Source organism: Helicoverpa zea, chromosome 29 (assembly GCF_022581195.2).
Source record: "Helicoverpa zea isolate HzStark_Cry1AcR chromosome 29, ilHelZeax1.1, whole genome shotgun sequence".
Lineage (NCBI taxonomy): Eukaryota > Metazoa > Arthropoda > Insecta > Lepidoptera > Noctuidae > Helicoverpa > Helicoverpa zea.
In genome coordinates, this window is record NC_061480.1 from 142,065 (window position 1) to 157,489 (window position 15,425).

Here is a 15,425-nt window from a genome sequence, read left to right on the forward strand (position 1 = left end):
TTAAAAAAGGGTTGACACTTCAGACTTAGATAAATTATCTCGATTTTAACATTTAAAATTTTCTAATGCCCATATCTCAATTTGAATTTTTTGTTAGTTAACACCTTTGTCCACTTAGCTCTTCAATTCCTATACTACAAAAAGTGTATAGGTACATACCCCGTTGCAGTCAGAGTTGCCATCCACACAAGCTCCGTAAGCACACTGGAATAGGTTCCCGGGACACCTCTGTTCACCGCAAGCGCTAACATTCTCATCAGAGCCGTCCTGGCAGTTTGTGATACCGTCGCATAAGTCCCCAGGGGGGATCGTACGGCTCCCATCCACACATACAAACTCCTTCCTAATACAGAAGAGGAAAAAAATATGGTCAAGGCCAAGTCAAGTTAGTATGGTCAAGTCGTGGTGGCCAACCTCTCGAGTACGAGGGCGTGGGTTCGATTCCAGGTCAGGCAAGTACCAATGCAACTTTTCTAAGTTTGTATGAACTTTCTAAGTCTATCTTAGACGCCAATGGCTGATAAAAAGGTGAAGGAAAACATCTTGAGGAAACCTGGACTATAAAGTCTGAAATCACCAACTCGCATTGAGCAAGCGTGGTGATTAATGCTCAATCCTTCTCCATGTGAGAGGAAGCCTGTGCCCAACAGCGTGACGATAAAAAGGCTGTAACATGATCAAGTCTGCGAAGAAAATTCTTTCACTGCTGGACAGCTACACTATCTCGAGTAATATTGGCTATCTTTTGTCCAGGTAAGGAAAATAGTTTCCACAGCTTTTCATATTTTGATGGCCTTCTGCCAACTAAGTTGGGTCTTCCAGAATAACTGAATGCTAGGTATACACCAGAGTTTTACATGAAGTGACTTCTTATCTGACGTCCTGAACCCAAAAAATGTTTCTTCTTTAATAATACGTCTAATACGTCCAAAGCCGATTTCAGCGGCTGTTCTTATATAAGGAGATCAGCCAGCTGCGCGGCGTATATTATAGTGCACAAGCATTTTTGCACTCACAATTGCTTCATTCTCATAGCGCGATGGGACGGCAATCCGACACGACCGGAGGGAGATCAGGCGCAGGACCGACATTTACGTGATCAATCGCCAACTTCCAGGCTCCTTATTTAACAGTGAAAGTTTCTAAAACCCACAAAGCGATTCCGGCTCAACCCGGGAATCGGACAGCAGTCACGCTTGCGACCAGTAGATCAACGAGACAGTTAATCCTCCTCTTTAATATAGTACGCAATGGACTCACCTGTTAAGGTCGAATGCTCCCCTGCACCTTGGTATCAGTTCATCAGAACTGTCAGCGCAGTCAATCTTCTTGTCGCAGGGTGCCGTACCGTCCACGCATGCGCCGTACGTGCAGCGGAATAGGTGAGGAAGACATCTGAAAGTGAAGATATAAAACTTTTATTGCAGACTATTAAGTCAGTCCTTGGTAGGATTTCTTTAGAAAACCGTCTAAATACCGGATCTTTGCAGTGTGCGTCTAAACTCTAAACAAACTTGTTTGGGCTCATTAATCAATATGAAGATTTATTTAGAATTTTAGACAGATATTCATAAGGCAATATATTACAAATTAAATCTACAAATACAAAGGGAAATATTTAAACTATGCATCAAAAAGTTCACCCGTCAGTCGTTCGACTGGAAAGTCTACAGACATTTTCTCTTGACTTTGACCCAAGACGTTGAATATTAGAAGATATTGAAGATGATTTGAAGATATTGAATAACTTACAGCATTTTCCTGCACAGGGCATGAGTTTCATCACTGCCGTCGAGACAGTTCTTAGTTCCGTCGCATTTCTCATCGCTGGAGATGCAACCACCGTCTTTGCACTGCCACTCTAGTTTCCTGCGGAAAACACACAAACATCAGGGCATGGATGAGGAAATAAAACGGCATCCAAACCGATCATCGTATCCGTCGACTGTTCTCATACAAGAAGATCAGCCAGCTGCGCACGAGCATTTGCGCAGACACAGATGCACTCCCTATTCCTTCACTCTCATAACCCGATGGGATGGCAATCCGACACCACCGGTGAGAGATTATAAGCAGGACCGACATTAACATGCTCTCCGAGGCAAGGGTGTATCAATCCCCAACTTTCAGACTCCGGTGCTGATTTGTGAAAATTAGTAATATTTACCTCTAAGTACTAGTCAGATCCATTCGGCTCATCATGAACACAGCTTGTTCGCCCACTAACTTCAGAAGTTCTAACCACAGAAGATTGCTCATAATATACCTAATATTAACTTACCGACAAGCTGACTGTCTTCTATATCTTCCAAGACCGTCTCCTGTCGTCACGTTCCTGTAAGCAAACAATAATTACAAACTATTGGCCACAAAGTAGCAGAGATAAGAATGTTGAGATGGATGTGTGGGGTTACCAGGGGCAAAGTGAGGAATGAATCTATCAGAATAATTCTGAAAGTAGCGCCAGTGACAGATAAAATGAGACGTCAGCGTTTGTCGTAGTATGGGCATCATATGAGACGGTGTGAAACGCATGCTACAATGAATTTGTTAAGCATAAATGTAGAAGGATGGAGAGGCAGAGGTAGACCGAGGAAAAGATGGATTGATTGCCTGAAGGTGGACATGCATAAGAAGCACAGAGAGGTAGGGAAGAAAAGGACATATTACGCCCACCCCAAATAACTTGCGAACAGGGCAGGAAGAAGAAGATAAAACTAACATTACTTCATTAGGTAGACTTACGCAGAAATAGAGGTGCAGAGGTCCTCGTCGGATCCGTCAGAGCAGTCCAGTGATGCGTCACAGACTTGATCAGCCCTGATGCAGAGACCATCGAGACATTTGAACTGGTTCTCACTGGAAATTCATAAGAAAATTTCTAATTATTACTAACTAGAGTCCGGCCGCGGTTTCACCCGCGTCCCGGATGGTGACAAAAACTATCCTATGTCCTTCTCCCGGGTCTAAGCTACCACCCCTTTAACCACCGGCCGACAGTCAAAATTTTCAATCGGCCAGATACCGGCTAAATACCTGATCTTTGCAATGTGTGTACCTACTAGGTAAGGTACCCCATTTGAAGGTGATTCATGAACCCAAACTATCAGCCGACTAAAAGTTTTGCAGTGTGCGGTTATTTTAAAAGAACACTAAAGGCACTTTTTAGTATTCCTTTAGATAGGTGGTAGGTAGGTACAGGCTATTTCTTAATAGAAGAAGGTAAATGAAAGGTATATTGAGGTCATAAGTCATAGCTCACTGCATGCACGATGCGATCGTGCAAAAATCTAAGCCGGCTTAGAAAAAGATATCTCTGTGTGTGTACGTAGCAAAAAGTACGGGAATAAGTCCCTTGAGATGGTGAGTGAAACCACGGGAAACAGCTAGTATTGAAATAAAATATTACCTGCATGACTGATTTGAAGCAATTTGCCTGACCACTGAACTCAATGCTGGAGATATGGCTGTAATGCAAAAGAAAATACTTATTTAAGGCTATCATACAGTTGCATAGGACATATTACACGAGCATTTGCTTGGACACAGGTGCTCTCACTATTCCTTCACTCTCATAGCCCGACGGGACGGCAATCCGACACCACCGGAGAGAGATCAGGCGCAGGACCGACATTTACGTGTTCTCCAATGCACGGGTGTATCAATCACTAACTTGCAGGCTGCGGGCTGCTTTGTGAAAGTTTCTAAGATCTATTAAGCTACATCGCCTACACCGGGCCGACGCGGGAATCAAACACGAGATCACGTTCCTAGCAGTCGCGCAATGCAACCAGACCAACGAGTTAGAATTTGCAGCTGGTGTAATAAATCATAGCTCATGTGTGATTACGAGATTATTATGCATAATTGATGTGTATATTGTATGACAAGTAGGTATGTTTGCAGTAGGCATACCTACTTTATTTCATTTATTCATTTATCCATTTAATTCAGGCATAGACCCATATCATTTATTTATTTACACAAATGAAACATAATGTTTCTAGGTTTCTAATTTCGCTGAGACCAAAAAGATCAAATACATACGCGAACTTTTTAAGTCGTCCTCGGCCTAGCCTTTTCCAACATTTTGGGGACATGCTGGGGTCGGCTATACCCATCTTCGCATTCAAGTGATCTGGGCAACTTTATATCGTTTGTTTAGACTGGTTGTCAGTCTAACTGGCTTTTGACTACTCGTAATGAATGCGACGCGATCCGACTTTTTAATTTTGTTTCAATTTTAATATCCTTGATTCGTATCACATTATATGCTAAGTTTTTCCTTAAATTTGTTTTAGATACAAGGTAAAAATTAATAAAGCCGGTCAACCGAATATTCCCCGTAAACAAAACAGCAAAGTTGCTCAAAACCAGTTCAGTCATTACGGAGATACAACTTACAAGTATCCATTGACTAGCTAGCTAGTTACCGCGGCATCGGCTATCATATACGTTTGAAGAGATTTTTAAAACTGTAGTATGACAATATCGGCGACAACTTTTGTTTACAACAAAAATATAGGTACATAAGTATATGTACAGAGTTATTCACCAGGTAATAAATAATAGGTATGTAGAAGAGATCTAAGTCCAATTCCAATCTAACCTGATGCAACTCAGTACCCCTTGGTTAGACTGGTGTCAGACTTACTGGCTTCTGACTACCCGTAACGACTGCCAAGGATGTTCAATGACAGCCGGGACCTTCAGTTTAACGTGCGATCTGAAACAGTCATTGGTGTCTAAGATATCCTTAGAAAGTACATACAAACTTAGAAAGAAAAGTTGCATTGGTACTTGCCTGACCTGGAATCGAACCTGCGCCCTCATACTTGAGAGGTTGGTTCTTTGCCCACACTAAAAAAACCTTTTTATACGGGTCCGCTAATTATCGGTCGAAAACGAGGAAATTAAAATTTCGGAGAATCTTCAAATAAGAAAATGTAACCGAACAAAAATTATTTTCCTTATATTATATCCTCATTTATTAATTTTTCCTTATTTAATATTGGCCTTTTAGTCAGAAGCCATAATAATGTCTGACTGCCACTCTTACCAAGGGGTATCGGGTTGCCCGGGTAACTGGGTTGAGGAGGTCAGATAGGCAGTCACTGCTTGTAAAACACTGGTACTCAGCTCAGTGGCGTAGCGTGGGTATCTGCCGCCCGGGGCAGTTGTCGATTTTGCCGCCCCTTCCCGTGTATTTTTTTTAACAAGTGTTACTGGCCGTTTGTCATTTTTAACCGACTTCAAAAAAAGGGATTTTTTTTTGATTCGACGTTAAAAATCATCAAATGACCCCTCCCGCTGTGGGTTAGCAGGGGTGAGGGAGTGTCAGACTCTTACTGACTAAAAACCGTCGTGTTCCGTCATAGGCCTTTTATGTTCCAGAGTCGCGGTAACTCTTTCGAACAACCCGCAGCCCCGGCAGAAGGGGGAGGTTCTGAAGCAGACTTTTCTTTTATATCTTTGTTACTTGATTTCTTGAAGGTTTTAAAATTCTTTTAGGTAGGTACGCAGGCTAGTGAAGTAGGCGTTTGTTGCCCGTGGTACTACCAATAGTACTACCAGTAGTACCACGGGCAAATTTTTCTTCCCGTAGTACTACCAAGCGGTCTGGTAGTACCACGGGCAAGAAAAAACTACCCGTGGTACTACTGTCAATATTTTAGGTTTTTTTCAACCCTTTTGTTGTCACAGTTGATATGGTCTCCTAGAAAGAGAATTGAAATATATATTTTTTTAATGTGGATATATTTTGGTACTATTTCGTAAATAGATCTGGTAGTTGTGAAATTTTTCATTGCTCAAAATCGACAAGAGTCAAAAACACTTAGTTTTTTTTTTCACAAATCAGAATTGAATACCTTGATCTCGTGGGATTTACTTGATGTATTTTATGCTATCCTGGTACTTGGTCAGCATTTCCGTCTGGACATTGGAATACTCAGGTAAGTTATGCTGTCTTGGTACACGGGGAGAGCAGTTGCATCGAAATTCCGAGATTGGTAGGTTTACTTTTTAACTCCGGTGACTGATAAAAAGTTACGTGTTGCACTCGAGTGCAAAGATTTTTCACCTTGTGCTCTTTTGATTCTTTCGCTATCGCTCAGGATTCTAAGTTTTAAAACACTCGCTACGCTGCTGCAGCGAGTAGGCAAACAGTCAAAGTCCGAACTTATTTCAAATATTTTTATATACATCATCATCTTCCTGCCCTTATCCCATACAAATATTTATTTTAGGCTCATGATTTTTCAAAATTAAAAAATCGAATAATTTTTAAAGTAATATAAAAAGTCATACAAAAATAACAAAAAAAAAAATATGTAAGAAAGAGTCACCTACTCCAAAATAAATTATAACAAAGAAATTTATTTGAGAAGAGCACCAGTTGCGAAGTGCATTTGAGCATGATGTATAATTTGAGAAGTGCACCAAATGCGTCAAACCCTATGATTCTTTCACTGTTATAGTTCGGCCATTCAGAGAATGCGTTCCTGACACGTCGCGATTGAACTGACGACGTAACTTTGCAATGGCGTTGCAGTTACGATAAAAATATTTTTGCTGGTTGTTTACCGTTTTAACAATTGAGGAGCATTAAAACAACATTATTATATCAATAATCAATGAATGTTATTACGTCGTCAGTTCAATCGCGACGTGTCAGGAACGCATTCTCTGAATGGCCGAACTATAGGAAGCTACACTATCTGCGCTGAACGCAAAGTACGTTTTAAATCTAATTTACAGAAGACGGCCGAACCAAAAAAGTAAAGTACTAGGACAGCATAACTTACATGTTCATACCAATACCTACTCAATGCGGTCGATAATTTTAATGAATAACACTACCTACTTAGTATAATACTTATCTACTTAATATAAATAAAACGAAAAACGTAAGTAGATATTTAATTCTGATTTGTGAAAAAAAAACTAAGTGTTTTTGACTCTTGTCGATTTTGAGCAATGAAAAATTTCACAACTACCAGACCTATTTACGAAACAGTACCAAAATATATCCACATTAAAAAATATATATTTCAATTATCTTTCTAGGATGTCAATATCAACTGTGACAACAAAAGGGTTGAAAAAAAACTAAAATATTGACAGTAGTACCACGGGTAGTTTTTTCTTGCCCGTGGTACTACCAGACCGCTTGGTAGTACTACGGGAAGAAAAATTTGCCCGTGGTACTACTGGTAGTACTATTGGTAGTACCACGGGCAACAAACGGAAGTAGGTACCTATAAGTATTTATGAAATTGAAATAATTTAAAAAGCGGGGCTATTTTAAACTGTTTAACAAATTAATTTAATTTACGGGACTAACACTTAAACTAGTTTCCATGGAACTATACCTAAGCGTGAAATTTGGCTTGTATCTAGGTACGTATTGCTTATAGCATTCAAGTTAATCTAAACCAGTGGTTCTTAACCTTTTCGTCATGAGGAACCACTTTAACTAAAGTGTGTCTTGCCGGGGACCACCTCATCGGTTTACCTAAATTAGCACTCTGCTTAACGCATGTCGGCAGTTGTGTAGGTAAGCAAACCACGCCACCTGTGAGGTAGTGTACTCGGCGCGTTTTTTTATCGTGGTTTCCCCTGTAGGCCTACTCCACTAACTGTCATGACAATTTTAGGATAGTTTAAGGGAATAATAGGCATGATGACAAATTTTTAAATTCCTTTGTATGATGTAGGTATACGTCTATTTTATATGAAAAATTATTACTTTTAAGAAAATGCGACGTTTTTTTATCAAATAATTGCATTTTTCTCTGTCCACTTTGAATCCGGCGCGAAAACGCTTGTCAGTGTCACGTCGTCACTTGTGACGTCACGACTGAAATTACAAGACGCAAGTAAACAACGCTCGTGCAATAATTAAGTTTTTAGTGTTATTAAATATGAATTCGAAAGTGCATAGGTGTTGTGGGGTCCCCCAGTGTAAGAACACATCCAAAACAACTCCTGATAAGTTATTTGTGTACGTTCCTCACAATAAAAAAATACGAAACAAGTGGCTTAAACTTGCAAGGCGAGATTCAAAAGCAATATTGCCCAGGGTACAACTTTATTTTTTTGTTTTATTTTTTGCGTTTCAGCTGTACGTAACTCACAGCGTCATCACCATAGGATGGCCTGGAGGTCCTAAAAGAAAAATCAATTTATAAATAAAGGGTAGAACCATGATAATAGATTTCATTAACATTTACACCTGATAACAAATACATTGTCAAAAGTAATTTTAAGGAATTATTTATAACTAAAATTGTTTTTAATTAAACTAATATTCTAACATAGAAGTTTTTTTAATTAAACTAATACACTTACATGGAAGTTTTTTTAATTAAACTAGTATACTTACATGGAAGTTTTAACATTTCTAAATTCAGCTGAACAAAAATCTTTATTTGATGCCAAAAACTCTCCCAGCATTATGATTTCAATTCTAGGCAAATTAGCGCTGTTTGCCTTGATAAATCCGGGCTCCATAACTCGTGTTATAAACAATTAATTAATTAAAAACAAAGATCGCAGTGGAAGTTCACAATAACGAAATGTGACGTTCGCGCGCTTTCGCGCGAGTTGTTTTGAGAGATGACGTCACGAGCTCTGATTGGTGTTCAAGATATCATGGCGGATTGCCTTATTTCGTAATTTTATTTTATAAAAATACACATTAATCACATTATTAATAAAGAAAACAATGCGCGTTTTATATTCCAAGCTTCAAGTTTAATTTAATAAATATATTATTTTAATGATTTTTGATTACTGTCATCATGCCTATTGCCGTCAACTTCTAATATGATGTCATTATTGATATTGACTTTTGGGTTAACTATAATTGTGATTGTTTTAGATTTATCAGATTCATACAAAAACTCGTGGTGGCCTAGTGGGTAAAGAACTAACCTCTCAAGTATGATTGGGTTCGATTCCAGGTCAGACAAGTACCAATGCAACTTTTCTAAGTTTGTATGTACTTTCTAAGCATATCTTGGATACCAATGACTGTGTTTCTGATGGCACGTTAAACTGTAGGTTCTGGCTGTCATTGAACATCCTTGGCAGTCGTTATGGGTAGTCAGAAGCCAGTAAGTCTGACACCAGTCTAACCAAGGGGTATTGGGTTGCCCGGGTAACTGGGTTAAGGGCGTCAGATAGGGCAGTCGCTCCTTGTAAAGGACTGGTACTTAGCTACATCCGGTTAAACTGGAACCTAACCGACCCCAACATAGTTGGGAAAAGGGCTCGGAGGATGATTTGATACTACAATCATTTTTGCAATTGCAAAAAATTATGTCAGGAGTTTTTCTGGAGCAGATGGGAGTAAAGTTTTAATAGGGTCCAGATTATGTATCAATTTCCAACCCCAGTCTTCTGCATAAAAATGGAAATGTCGAAGGAAAATTAGCGTGCGATAATTTTCTACAACTTTAAAAGCGGATTGTCACGGCTTCAGCGGTTTAAAAAAATTTGTTCTGTGTTTAGTGATGCAGAAATATGCCTTAGGACTGCAGTACGCTGATATTTAGGATTTAAAAGTGGGCAATCTAGCCTTAGCGACAAGCCACGTGAAGATAATTCAAAACCCGATATGACCCAAGATAATATCGAGGCTATGCGGCAGTTAATTGTCGCAGACCAACATGTAACATACCGTGACATGGATCCGTGGGCATTACACGATTGTTTTCCATTCCCCAAAATTAAGTAAAGTCTTCGTGGTAAACGTTTCAGCACACCTGAAAAAGCTGTTGACTCATACAAATCGGCCAATTTGACCACCCCCACTTCAGAATGGAATAAATATTTCAAGAACTGGGTTTAATGCATGCAAAAGTGCATTAAATATCGCGGAGAATTCTTTGAAAAACAATAAATGGTATTAACCTATTCGATTGTCTATACTTATTTCAAACGACACAACTTAAAGGCAGCCGTCGTATATACGTGGCTTATGCATATCATGTGTAGTGTGACTCTTTGAATCGCGATATCTCAGGAATGGTGAGATTTAGGAGAAAACTGTTAATACCATTTTTGTAGAAAATTTAAAGATCTATAACTTTGGTCTGATGACTTTTTTTGATAAAACTTACCGTTTTCGAAAAAAAAAAAAAACAAAAAACCTAAAATTTTGACATTTGACCTCGAATAACTTTTGACGCACACATGGGATCGATGGGGACTTTTAGTATTTTATTTATAATGATCAAATCTAACTCTCCACCAAAAATCAGCTTTGTGGGAATTTTTGTTATTTGACCACTACTTTTATGTCTATTTTGACCGGGCTATTGTTAGACAGTTTTATGTAGCGGCGCAGATACTAGTTGCGAACATTTTTTTTTTAATTGGGTAAATTTTACCAACCACTACAGCTGCATCAGATTAGACGGGAAGCCGACCCCAACATAGTTGGGAAAAGGCTCGGAGGATGATGACGATTTTTGTTGTAAACAAAAGACATCATAGTTGGAAAAAGGCTAGGCAGATGAGTCGTGATAGTTACCTACAAGGGGGGAATTTTGGTGTTCAATTTATTTTTGTTATTTTGATTGTATAGTAGGTACATACTACTGTCCTTTTGTTGTGATTGTATACCTGTTTTCTAGACTGAACTTTTCTAGTTTATTTTCAAATTCTTCATTACTTTTTAGTTGTTGATATTTTACTAGCTGCCCGAGGGCATATTTTATTAAGCAACTATGGTGTTTGACAGTATGGTGTTTAAGTTTTATTAAATTTAACCAACTTCAAAAAGGAGGTGTATGTATTTATATGGAGTTTTGTACATAGGTATTTTTTTAAGTATGTATGGCTGTGTGCGATTATCTCACGTTTTGAAGAACCGATTTTGATGCAGTTATCAGCATAGTATTTATCAGACTAGTATACAAATAAACGCACATTACAAGAGTATTTAGCCTGTATAAGACTGACTGAAAACTTTGATTGGAATGAAGACTTAAAAAAAAAAATGCCAATCATCGGGTCAACTGTCGGCCGACTGAGTAACCCATACTGCAGATAATTTATTTATTAGTATTTTAAATAAATAAAAGTATTTTAAATAAATAAAAGTATTTTAAATAAATAAAAGTATTTTAAATAAATAAAAGTATTTTAAATAAATAAAAGTATTTTAAATAAATAAAAGTATTTTAAATAAATAAAATACTCTTCGGAGAGAGAGTAGGTTTATTATTGCAGTCGCTATTTTTTTTTGTCACTACATCCGGTTAGCCTGGAAGCCGATCCCATCATAGTTGGGAAAAAGCTAGGCATATAATTATTTGACTTGAGCCTATTTTTAATACGCTTTTGTTAGATAAATTATAGTTACCTAACCTACATTAAGAAAAATGGAGTAGATTTTATTTTTTGTATTTTTTTTCTGAACAAATACTGAAAACAAAATAAAACAGACTTACCACTAAAAATAAGAATAAATACACAAACAGACATTGTAATCACTCACTTTATTACACACAACTAACTTAGATTTCACGAAAAATCACTCATTTTACCAAGTCGAATATTTGTCAGCCGATGCGTCGAGTCGTCCGGCTAAGGTGAACTTATTAATGTAAATATACTCTGACCGGTTGAGTCAGTAGTGCCATCAAAACAAGTCCCCGACAAGTATTAAATGCAGGCTGCATTATTATTACGTAGTTCAATAGCTTTATTTTGCACCTAGCCGTTTTCCCGCGGTTTCACCCGCGTCCCGTAGGAGCTACTGCCCGCACCGGGACAAAATATAGCCTATGTTACTCGCAGATAATATAGCTTTCTGATGCTGAAAGAATATTTAAAATCGGTCCAGTAGTTTATCCATTACAACCAAACAAACAAACAAACAAAGTTTTCCTCTTTATAATATTAGTAATGAAATTAAATGAAATTGTTTATTTTGCAAGTTGGACATTACATCACTTTTACACGTCATTTTAAGAACGCTGAGGCCGGCATTTCCTAACTGACTGATCCCTGAGAAGAAACGCCGAAACAAACTCAAGGGTCATAGTCTCTCTTAAAGTCCAAACATGTTATAAATCAAAGGGAACAAATATAATGACCACCATAAAATGCTTTGATACCCTAAGTTTTGTAACCAAAAATATCTACTGAACACCAGAAAAATAAAGTCTAAAAATGTAATACATAGTACCAGCTATTTTAGTCACGACTCCACTTTAAATTGTATTCGACCACCAAATTTAGTAAATGATCACCAACTCTTGACGACCAAATTAATGTATTATTTTTGCCTAAATAAGTCACTGTGATCGCCATAAAATCTAGGCTTATTACCAAACAAAGTATTATGATGCCATATTAAGTTATGTGTCCGGCTTGCAATGCATGCGCTATCAAAATATGCACCCCTCCCACCGCACCGCGAACGCCGCGCTGTGCCCGCCCGGACACCATCCCCAGTCAGTCAGTCTAAGAAAAGATGGATGGATTTCCTGAAAGATGATGTGAATAGGAAGGGAGTGAGTGTCAGTATGACGAGTGACAGGGGAAAATGGAAGAAAATTACATATTGCGCCGACCCCAAGTAAAATTGGGAACAGGGCAGGAGAAAGAAGAAGAAGAATGTGTTTCTCAATACACTCTCTCGAAAACACACTCTTATCGCACTGTTTAGAGGCATGCAATAGACAATTTTCCACCCTAGTGCAGGAAAAGGGTCCCCATAATGTTATAACATTTATTGTATCAGGCCGAACTGATTTTTTTGGAGTCAGTTTACTTAAACAGGATAGCAAGATGTAAAAACTTTGATTATCATTTTATATTAAAACGCTGGTATAATTTTGATGATCATTTACTACTTTTGGTGATCATTTACTACTTTTGGGATAACAATGATTTATTTGGACTCATTTTGCTTAAATAGGATAGCAGAATTTAAAAACTTTGGTTATAATCTTACTTTAAAATGGTGGTTTAATTTTGGTGATCATTTACTATTTTTGGCTTACGCATGATTTATTTTGGAGTAATTTCATTTAAATAGGATAGCAAAGTGTTAAAACTTTGGTTATAATTTTACATTAAAATGCGAGTTTCATTTTGGTGATCATTTACTATTTTTGTCTGCTATTTGTTACTATATCTGGTGATCAGTTAAACATAAGCCTAAATCAAATAATATTAGTGTAGATAATAACTTGCATTTTTCAGAGGTCCGCACAAGAATAGAGAATCTACACTGACGTCAGTCATTAGTACAGATAGATCATTTACCTCCCCACTCAGAGACATTTAATGGTTACTTAAGCCATTCCTTAGTGAAGGATTTGTATGACATTCCGTCACTAAGGAGTGACTTAAGTATAGTATGGCCATAACCGCTGCGCACTCCCTGAGGTACGCGCGGAGAGGCGGAGGGTGACGCGGTCTGTCAGTCCGCCGTCAACGCTCGTGGCGGCAGGTAGTGTCATTTGTATCGGACCGTCAATGTCAGATGCACATGAGATAAAAATTCAAAGATGGGTCGTGCGTTATCTCGAGATGTAAAAGCCGTGATTTTTAAAGTGGCTGAATATTTCAAGAAAAGAAAAGTAGACAGAGAAAGCTTTCCGATCATGAAATATCATGTCCAGAAAAATGAAAATGATTACTGGAATCGCGATTTTAGGTTCGATAATATTATCGATTCATTCATAACAAATTTGCAAGACTCTGATTCAAGTTCCAATGGCGACACGGACGATGAAGATGATGACGAAATGGAAGATGAAGTTGAAACGGAATAACTTAACTTCTTATACTATCTACATATATCTATTTGTTTGTAATTATAGTAAATTTTCAATAAAAAAAATCCTGATTTGAATTTTAACTTTAGTTCTCATTCATCAACTGTCTAGGTATTTTAATACAATATCGAGCATAATATAGATTCCGACCACCGTTCCGCCACAAGTCCTGCCTTAGAAATGAAAACTGATATCGTTAGATTTGTCTGACGTGTATTGATCTCATGTGAGCTTATGCTCTTTTTTCCTCGCCTCCCACCTCGCCTTGCATACCTCAGGGAGTGCACAGCGGTTATGGCCATACTATACCTAATCATTAAATGTCTCTGAGTGGGGAGGTAAATGTGCATACAGGCGAAAAACCAAATGTGCATACTTTTCCAAACATCTTGAAAACATCTTGAGGAAACCTGGACTATATAAATAGTCTAGTATAGTATATATATAAAGTCTGAAATCTCCAACCCGCATTGAGCAAGCGTGGTGATTAATGCTCAATCCTTCTCCGTGTGAGAGGAGGCCGCAGCCCAGCAGTGGGATAAAAAAAGGCTGTAACAGCATACTTTTCCAAAAATCTTTCGAAGAAACGGAAGGGTAATTAGTAAAAAAAACCGGCTACAAAGTCTGTCCTGTCCAAGGCTCTGTTCTGTGTACAAAATTTCATTTAAATCGTTTCAGTAGTTATGATGTAAAAGCCCGAAAGTTTTACAGATTTACGTTCGCATTTGTTATACCTATCACAAAAACGATTTATGTATTTACTAGCTTCCGCCCGCGGCTTCGCCCGCGTAGTGTTCGGTTATATCGCGTTTCCAAGAGAATTCTTCAAAAGTCCGGGATAAAAACTCTCCTATGTTCTTTCTCAAGGTCAACTCTATCTCTGTGCCAAATTTTATTAAAATCCGTTCAGTGGTGTAGACGTGAAAGCGTAACAGACAGACAGACAGGCAGAGTTACTTTCGCATTTATAATATTACTAGCTTTTGCCCGCGACTTCGTTCGCGTGGAATAGTGACTTGCGGCAGATTTATGGTTTGACCAATAGATGGCGGTATATGTCCGGAATAAATTTTATTTTTATTTTTGTATTTCTTTGTAATAAAAGCTATCCTATGTCCTTTCTCAAATTCCAGACTATGTCTGTACCAAATTTCACACAAATCAGTCCATTAGTTTAGGCGTGAATAAAAGACAGACAGACAGAAAGACAGACAGACAGAAAGACAGACAGACAGAGTTACTTTCACATTTATAATATTAGTTAGGAAGTAGGAATACAAATGAAAACAATTATTAGGTTTCTCAACAATATATTTCACCTAAACACATATGAACAATACTGCCTAATTTTTAATCAAAACGTTATAATTGGCTTCACTGGGACTTTGACATTACCGAAGATTTTTTATCTTTCGCCTTTGGATTCATGTTTTTCTTCGGCATAACTCTAGTTTCACAAAAATTCAGTAGTAAATACCTCGTCTCTTTCATAGCGTCGTGTCTTGTTGTTGGATCTTTCATTCTCTTCCTCCACGCTTGTTCATCAGGGACCCGTGCTAAGGGTCTCCAAAATACATCGTCATCCTTTTCTGATGTATAATGTCTGATAGGGACACAAGATAC

General features: G+C 38.0%; 1 protein-coding gene across 2 annotated transcripts in view; it reads right to left on the reverse strand.

The window, feature by feature from the left end:
• The window catches only part of LOC124644197 (modular serine protease-like), a 39,190-nt gene extending 27,586 nt beyond the window's left edge, over nt 1–11,604 (reverse strand). For both annotated transcript variants that reach the window (XM_047183446.1, XM_047183447.1), the window contains exons 1-7: nt 11,463–11,604; nt 3,410–3,467; nt 2,746–2,859; nt 2,282–2,335; nt 1,753–1,869; nt 1,261–1,395; nt 160–343 (exon numbers count right to left, since the gene is read on the reverse strand). In XM_047183446.1, coding sequence (XP_047039402.1) covers nt 160–343; nt 1,261–1,395; nt 1,753–1,869; nt 2,282–2,335; nt 2,746–2,859; nt 3,410–3,467; nt 11,463–11,496 — 696 coding nt within the window. In that variant the 5' untranslated portion in view covers nt 11,497–11,604. The remainder of the gene's footprint in view (nt 1–159; nt 344–1,260; nt 1,396–1,752; nt 1,870–2,281; nt 2,336–2,745; nt 2,860–3,409; nt 3,468–11,462) is intronic.
• Nucleotides 11,605–15,425: the final 3,821 nt, after the last annotated feature.